At 45.1% G+C, this 8,725-nt stretch overlaps 1 protein-coding gene across 8 annotated transcripts; it reads right to left on the bottom strand.

Moving 5' to 3' along the window:
- Positions 1-7,244: 7,244 nt before the first annotated feature.
- LOC116553068 (ubiquitin) lies at positions 7,245-8,725 on the bottom strand. Of its 8 annotated transcripts, none has more exons than XM_032280171.1 (2): positions 8,343-8,725; positions 7,245-7,631 (listed from the first exon to the last, which is right to left on the bottom strand). In XM_032280171.1, exon 2 carries the CDS (start codon positions 7,623-7,625, stop codon positions 7,392-7,394), a length of 234 nt encoding a protein of 77 aa, XP_032136062.1. In that variant the 5' UTR covers positions 7,626-7,631; positions 8,343-8,725; the 3' UTR covers positions 7,245-7,391. The 8 variants fall into 8 exon arrangements, with proteins under 8 accessions (XP_032136062.1, XP_032136067.1, XP_032136063.1 ...); XM_032280176.1 differs by having other exon boundaries at positions 8,492-8,510; XM_032280172.1 differs by having other exon boundaries at positions 7,245-7,635; positions 8,343-8,478.

Genomic DNA, 8,725 nt, shown 5'->3' on the forward strand with positions numbered 1-8,725 from the left:
CCAATCTCAGCTGACTGCAATCTCCGCCTCTCTGTTTCAAGTGATTCTCCTGCCTCAGCCTCCCGAGTAGCTTGGAGTTACAGGCATGTGCCACACCCAGCTAATTTTTGTATTTTTAGTAGAGACGGGGTTTCTTCATGTTGGACGGGCTGGTCTTGAATGCCCGCCTTGGCCTCCCAAAATGCTGGGACTACAGATGTGAGTCACCGTGCCCAGCAGAAGTTCCTTTTTTATTTTTCAGTTTCTGTTCTGCTAAATGAATTTTCTTTCTTTTAAGGCTGAATAATATTCCATTGTATGTTGTACAATCTTTTGAATGGTAATTTTGTAATAATCTCCAATTTTTAAATGCCATTATCTTTGATACAGCAATTCTACTTTTAGTACATCCTGAAGAAATACTTGCACATTTGTGACAAGAGACATTTACAAGGATATTAATTGCAGTATTGTTTTAATAGTAAAAAATGAGAAACAATCTAAATACCATCAGTAAGGAGATGGGTAAAATATGGTGTATTTCATGTACCATGAAATATTGTGCAGCAGTTTGAAAGAATAAGGCACATCTATATGTACTAGCATGGAAATAGCTCCAAGAATGATGGGTATATACTGTGTAATTCCATTTATATATAATTTTTAAAGTATGTTTTTATATAACACAAACATATGTGACATATTGAAAACAATCTGGTGGTAAATACACCAAACTTCTAGCAAGTGGCACAGAAAAAGATGCGTGGGAAGAGGACAGCTGGGAAGGGACAGTGAAAAAAGGACTTAATGTTTTTACTCACTCTCTATATATCTGCTGGTTGAGTCCTTACAACTGGATTGTATTCATAAAAAATTAATACTGGGAAAAGAGGAAACATGCGAAACTGAATATACTGGGATCGTGGGGATAATGAGTACTTTCTTTTTCTATGTTTCCTACATTTCCTACACTGCTCTGTCTTACCTTCATAGTTAGCAATAACATTATTTAAAGGAGGGGCCGGGCGCGGTGGCTCAAGCCTGTAATCCCAGCACTTTGGGAGGCCGAGGCGGGTGGATCACGAGGTCAAGAGATCGAGACCATCCTGGTCAACATGGTGAAATCCCGTCTCTACTAAAAAACTACAAAATATTAGCTGGGCATGGTGGCGCATGCCTGTAATCCCAGCTACTCAGGAGGCTGAGGCAGGAGAATTGCCTGAACCCAGGAGGCGGAGGTTGCGGTGAGCCGAGATCGCGCCATTGCACTCCAGCCTGGGTAACAAGAGCGAAACTCCGTCTCAAAAAAAAAAAAAAAAAAACATTATTTAAAGGAGAAAATGATATATCTAGTGTGAGTTACTGTGCAGCTGTGAACAAGGTGAGAGTCTCTATGTGGAGATATCTATACACATATGCATGTTTACATTGGCATAGAAGTTAAGAAAGACAGGTATAAATGTGGCATTACAGCGTCCTCACACGGCAATTACCAGCAGTGTTCCTATTACTTTTTTTGGTTTTTTTTTTGATTCGGAATTTAATTCCTGTTGCCCAAGCTGAAGGGCAATAATGCAATCTCGCCTCCCTGCAACCCCTACCTCCCAGGTTCAAGCGATTCTCTTGCCTCAGGCTCCCGAGTAGCTGGGATTACAGGCGCCTGCCACCACGCCTGTTTTTAGTAGAGACCGGGTCTCACCATGTTGCCAGGCTGGTCTCGAACTCTTGACCTCAGATGATCCACCTGCCTCGGCCTCCCGAAGTGCTGGGATCACAGCGTGACCCACCGCGCCCGGCCCCCCATTACCTTTGTTTGTTTGTTTGTTTGTGTTTTGGAGACAGGGTCTGCTCTATCACCCAGAAGCTTGAGTGCCCTGGCGCGATCATTGCTCATCCTTTCCAGTAGGCAGGAGCATGCTTCCCCATAGAGGGGTATTTCCGGCAGGAGAAGGAAGAGGGGTCTTTCGTTCCCTCCTCCAAAGCTCCAATTCCGCAGTAGGCTAGGAAGAGAGGACTCTGCCGCCAGTTTCCCAGGCAGGCCCCCGAGCCTCAGTAGCTGGACACCCTGGTACCCGTTGTCGCGACACCTGGTGGTGACTGTGAAGCGCAATTCCCTCTCCTACATCTTAAAAATCGCGCGCTCCTGACATACTGGCCGGTGTTTTGTTTTTTGTTTTTTTGAGACAAGGTGTCGCTCTGTCCCCCAGGCTGGAGTATAGTCGCGAAATCACCGCTCACTGCAATCTCGATCTCCCGGGCTCAAGGGATCCTCCCACCTCAGCCTCACCAGCAGCTGGGACCACAGGCCTGCACCACCATGCCCGGCTAACATTTGCATTTTTTGTAGAGAGGAAGTCTCACTATGTCGCCCAGGCTAGTCTTGACACCTGGGCTCCAGCGATCCCCGCGCCTCCACCTCCCAAAATCCTGGGGATTACAGGCTTGAGCCACAGTGCCCGGTGAGACCCCATCTCTTTAAAAGAAAAAAAAAGTTTTGGCTGGCTGGGTGGCTCAGGCCTGTAATCCTAGCACTTTGGGAGGCGGAGGTGGGTGGATCACCTGAGGTCAGGAGTTCAAGACCAGCCTGGCCATCATGGTAAAACCCCATCTTAAAAAAAAAAAAAGAAAAAAAAGTTTTTAAATTAGCCTGGCGAAGAGGCAGGTGCCTGTAGCCCTAGCTACTTGGGAGGCTAAGGTGTGAGGATCGCTTGAGCCCAGGAGTTTTAATGCTGTAGTGAGCTATGATTGTGCCAGGGCACTCCAGAAGGGGCCACAGAGTGGGATCATGTCTCTAAAAAATTAATTTTTTAAAAAAGCAGCACAGTAAACACCTAATATTTGTTGAGTGAATAAATATATGAAAACATATACAAAAAATTAGCTGGGCATGGTGCTGTGTGCCTGTAATTCCAGCTACTTGGGAAGTTGAGGCAAGAGAATCACTTGAACCTGGGAGGTGGAGGTTGCAGTGAGCTGAGATCATGCCATAGCACTCCAGCCTGGGCTACAGAGCGAGACCCCATCTAAAAAAAACAAAATAAAATTAGCTGGGCATGATAATGCATGCCTGTAATCCCAGCTATTCAGGAGGCTGTGGCACAAGAGTAACTTGAACCTGGGAAGCAGAGGGTGCATTGAGATGAGATCATGCCACTGCACTTCAGTGTGGGTGCCAAGAGACTCTTGTCTCAAAAAAAAGACAGAGGTTACAGTGAGCCAAGATTGCACCACTGCACTCCAGCCTGGGCAACAGAGTGAGACGCTGTCTCAAAAAAAAAAGAAAACAACCAATCAGATAATTTTTTTTTTTTTTTTTTTTAGATACCATCTGTCACCTAGGCTGGAGGGCAGTAGCGCGATTTTGGCTCACCGCAACCTCCACCTCTTGGGGTCAGATTCTCCTGCCACAGCCGCCTTAGTAGTTAGGATTACAGGGAATTGCCCCCATGCCCGGCTAATTTTTATGTTTTTAGTAGAGACGGGGTTTCACTATGTTGGTCAGGCTGGTCTTGAACTCCCGACATTAGGTGATCCACGTGCCTTGGCCTCCCAGAGTGCTGAGATTTACAGGCATGAGTCATCAAGCCTGGCCCCAATTAGATAATTTTTTTAAAAATTCTAGCCGGGTACGGTGGCTCACGCCTATAATCCCAGCACTTTGGGAAGCCGAGGAGGGTGGATCACCTGAGAACAGAAGTTCAAGACCAGCCTGACCAACATGGAGAAACCCTGTCTCTACCAAAAATACAAAATTAGCCAGGTGTGGTGGCACATGCCTGTAATCCCAGCTACTTGGGAGGCTGAGGCAGGAGAATCGCTTGAACCCAGGAGGGGGAGGTTGTGGTGAGCCAAGATCGTGCCATCACACTCCAGCCTGGGCAACAAGAGCAAAACTCTGTCTGAAAAAAAAAAAGTATGAAAAAAGGAAAAACCTCAAAATCTACTTTATTGTTGCACTAAAGAAACTACTCATGACCGGGCGCGGTGGCTCAAGCCTGTAATCCCAGCACTTTGGGAGGCCGAGGCGGGTGGATCACGAGGTCAAGAGATCGAGACCATCCTGGTCAACATGATGAAACCCCGCCTCTACTAAAAATAGAAAAAATAAGCTGGGCATGGTGGTGTGTGCCTGTAATCCCAGCGACTCAGGAGGCTGAGGCAGGAGAATTGCCTGAACCCAGGAGGCAGAGGTTGCGGTGAGCCGAGATCGCGCCATTGCACTCCAGCCTGGGTAACAAGAGTGAAACTCCGTCCCCAAAAAAAAAAAAAAAAAAAAAAACTACTCATAAAACTAATTATTGCTGCACTATACACAAGATCCTTTCTCAGAACTCAACATGTATGTAAAGCTTCCATTTAGAGTTAGCTAGGCCTGATTAAAATGGAGTCATGGCTTGCCCCCTCAGATTATTTGAGGAATGAATAAAGTATAGCTAAAATGAAGTGTGTCAAGGTCCAGGAAGTCACAAAAAGTTTCTAGAGGCCCTATGGGAGTGATAGAGATTGAACCAAAGACTGTGCAAAATGTTTATTCTATCCAATTTAGAAAGTCTGACTTCAGGGCTGAGTTACATTGCTGCCTCTTAAACACGGGGGTACTTGTTGTGAACAATGCTGATGCTATGTGGGTGGCAGATTTAAGAATATCTAGAGAGGAGCTGAAGTATGCCCCTCTTTACAAGTACTCCTCTATTCTCCTGAAGCAACCATTGTTAAAGTCGCCCACCCTTCTTTGTGATTAGGTATATTTTTTTCCTATGACAGTTCCTATCACCTTCATTCATTGTACTTATTACTTATTGCCTTTTTTTTTTTTTTTTTTGAGATAGGGTCTCACTCGCATCACCCAAGCTGGAGTGCAGTGGCAAGATCAACAACTCATTGCAGCCTTTACCTCCCAGGCTTAAGTGATCGTACCACCCCATTTTTTTATTTTTTGTAGAAATGAGTTCTTACTATGTTGCCCAGGCTGATCTCAAACTACTAGGTTCAAGTGATCCTCCCACCTCAGCCTCTTAAAGTGCTGAGATTGCACAGGTGTGAGCCACCACACCCAGCCTATAATCTCTTTTGATTGGTAATTTTATTACAAAAAAATAGCATAGTAAGCACTACGAAAGTGTGGGGTTTTTGATTTTTAGAGACAGGGTTTCACTCTGCTGTCCAGGCTGGAGTGCAGTGCAGTGGGATTACCTGTAACTAACTGCAGCCTTGAACTCCTGGGCTCAAGCCATTCTGCTTGTTTCCCAAGTAGTTGGGCCTACAGGCATGAGCCACCTCACCTGGCCAAGTTTTTATATTGTTTTTAAGTACTTCACAACTACTCTGAGATAGGTGTAATTAACCCAATTTTTATAGGTGTGGAATTTCATGTACTGACAGGATAAATGAGTTGCCCAACATCACAAGTAGTTGAGCCAGATTTGACTCAAGAAGTCTTGTATCCAGAGCCACACTAAACCATTAGACCACATTTTTACAGAGAACATATCCTTTAAATTGAATATATTTAATTTTATGTAAAATACACAGAGCTGTCCTCATTTTTATTTACTTGAGAACTGACAAAAACTATTTTGGACTGGCATCAGGCCATAGACCAGGTCTCCAACACATATTTAAAGAGCCTTTCCCTGGCCAGGTGCTGTGGCTTACACCTGTAATCTCAGCACTTTGGGAGGCTGAGGTGGGTGGATCACCTGAGGTCAGGAGTTCTAGCCCAGCCTGGCCAACGTGGTGAAACAGTCTCTACTTAAAAAAAAAAAAAAAAAAAAATCGCTGGGCATGGTGATGCAAGCCTGCAACCCCAGCTACTAGGGAGGCTGAGGCAGAATAGCTTGAACCCAGGAGGCAGAGATTGCAGCAAGCTGCGATTGCACCACTGCACTCCAGCTTGGGTGAGAGACTAAGTCTCAAATTAGGGAAGGTGAAAGGGCAGAAGGGAGTTTCCTGTGGCCTAACATACCCAATACAAGGGCTATAGGAGTTATGAGCCAAAACTGTGGGCAAAGAACTGCAACATCAGAGTGACTAAGGCAGATTACCTAAAATTATGCGTGAAACCATCCTCAGGTACACTACAAATATCAAAGGCGTATTTCTAGATATGCTATTCCTGCATTTGTGTTAATATACTCATGGGTGGTTCCTGCATGCCAAACCACTCACTAGAGATTAACTGGCCAGTGATTTAAACTCCTTACCTTAAGTATGCACTTACACCAGTTCTAGTGCCAGAAAACATTTCTCTATTAAAAACCTAAAAAAAAAAAAAACAGGGGTCCCCACACCACTCCCAATTTTGTGCCAAGATGAGAATCATTTACTTACTACAGAAGACAGTGAAAAAGACTGAAAACTTTCTTAGTATACCCTTACTCCTTCAAATGTTTTCTATTAGCACTGTGCCTGTATTGCCTAGCGTCCGTTGGCACAGAAGCCCAAGAACCGCTTATGTTGCCAGACTTACAAAAGGCTAAGCATTTTTTGCTGCAATCTTTTTCACAATAATGTTAAGCTGTTAGTCATTAAGAACCAACAGTCATAAAGAACCAACTTTAATTTGCTGCTAACTCACCAAGATTAGGAAGTTGTCTTAGATCACTATACCATTTTAAACATTAAGTAGCTTCAAGCAATCTTTCTCCTCAGCCAGTCGTCTTTCATACTCAGTGATTAGCTGCTTCTTGGCTCAGGGGTTAAAACATGCACAGCACAGACAGGATTATGGTCCCATTATTATTACCCAGGTTGAACACTTCGGTGTTAATAAACTAGAAAGCAATAAACACACAGCTGATAGTCACCCAATAACCGCAGAACTGAAAGCAGTTACCACTATTTAAGCAGCCTCAACCAAAACTTTTTCTCCAGCAATCTTTCATTAGTTTAGATCTAAGCAAGCACATTTGCTTTCCTTCAATGTAAAAACATGCCTGCAATCACTTGAGCCCAGGAATGATAAAGGGAACTATGATTGTGCCACTGTACACAAGCCTGGACTGCAGAGAAAAACCGTCTTAAAAAGCCCGCATATCCAATAGACTTTAAGTTCGAGCTTCAGAAACTCTGCCATTAATCGAGGATCCTAACTTGTAATGACTTACAGAAAAGAAAGCTCTCACTCCTCAGCACACCCAAGTGTATACCAGACTTAACTCTGGGCACATTACCAATCTCAAAATTAAATCCCTCCCTCGACATCATTTTCACCAGTTTTAAGAGTACCTAGACGTCACTACAGAATTTCATGACAAGACACCAAGTATGCTACCATGCAACAAAACCTTTATTAACATTCTGAACAGGTTCAGCTATTACTGAAACTTGTAACTTCTAAACTTAAGTTGGGGCAAATGGCTATAGTGCAGAGTATTGCCATCACTGGGCACTGCGAATGCAAGACTGAAGAATTAACAGCCACCCCTCAGACGCAGGACCAGGTGCAGGGTCGACTCTTTCTGGATGTTGTAATCAGAAAGAGTGCGGCCATCTTCCAGCTGCTTGCCTGCAAAGATGAGCCTCTGCTGGTCGGGGGGGATGCCTTCCTTATCCTGGATCTTGGCCTTCACATTTTCGATGGTGTCACTAGGCTCCACCTCCAGGGTGATGGTCTTGCCGGTCAGGGTCTTCACGAAGATCTGCATTTTGACCTAGCTTAAAATAAAACATAAGCATATCATCATCTTTGTATTTCTTGCTTTTACATCTAATGTTCTTCAAAGTTAGTAACTATTCCTCCAAAATGTCTTAAAATACGTTAACATCTTGTAAAACCTCCCCCTATCTTTACGAGACTTAGTCACTTAATATGAAATTCGTCCCTCAAGGTTGCAACGTCAACAGCGGAGAATCCAAAACGCTCTCTAAACAAGCATCGACAGCTTTCTCCACTTACTGTTCCGGATATTCAAACTCCCCCGACCGAACTCCAATATGCCTCAAACGTAAGCATGGTGTTCAGTAAACTGAAAACAAAACCGAACCCACAAGACTCGCGAAATAAAAATCACGTTGAAACATAAGAAAGGACACCTTTCTCACACTGGGATTCCCGAAGTAAAGGTTTCCAGAACCACACAGACTACCTTTTTTCCGCCTTCCCCTGCTGAAGCAAACGCGACGGAATCGCCATCCGTTAAGCGTCCGTTAGTCTCCGTCGGCGCGCGCGCCCGCCAGCCGCCCTCACCCTCCTCTCCTCAAGGCCCACTCTCCCGGAAAGGCCCGGCGCCGCGTCACCTCGCCCTCCCCTCCCCCCACGCCCTCCCCTCAGCGGCCCACCAAGCACCAAGAAGCTTCCACCTTGACCTCACCTATGCCTCCTCTTCACGTTCCCCCAGGTCGTTAAGGCTGTGGGCCAGTACCTGTTAGAGGATACGACGATGCCGCGAATCGCCAATCACGTCCGGCCACTGAAGTCCAAGACACCTTCACCCAACAAAGCCTCTCGCCCCTAAACGCTCCCTTTCGGCGGAGCTCAAATTTATGCAACGTATGTTGCGTCACTTATCACTTTTTACGTAGGCGCCGTCTCCGTGCGCCGCCAAAAGTAGTTCGCCGCGCCCAACCTCCCGCGACGCAGTTAGGCTTTTCAACTGAGCTCCAAATTCCTCATAGTCGTAACAAAGGATCCTAACAAATTATGTCCCTTCCCTTCTATGCGCTTCTTTTCCTTCTTTAGGAAAATATAAGAAAATTATCAGGCGGATGAATTCGAGTTAAAGAAACCTTCCTCGAAAGCTCTGGA

Source organism: Sapajus apella, unplaced genomic scaffold (assembly GCF_009761245.1).
Source record: "Sapajus apella isolate SASKATOON/1434 unplaced genomic scaffold, GSC_monkey_1.0 scaffold12, whole genome shotgun sequence".
NCBI classification, from domain to species: domain Eukaryota; kingdom Metazoa; phylum Chordata; class Mammalia; order Primates; family Cebidae; genus Sapajus; species Sapajus apella.

Bases quoted from the DNA above. Each gene is read 5' to 3' on its own strand.
- LOC116553068 (XM_032280171.1), bottom strand. From the start codon at position 7,625: ATGCAGATCTTCGTGAAGACCCTGACCGGCAAGACCATCACCCTGGAG.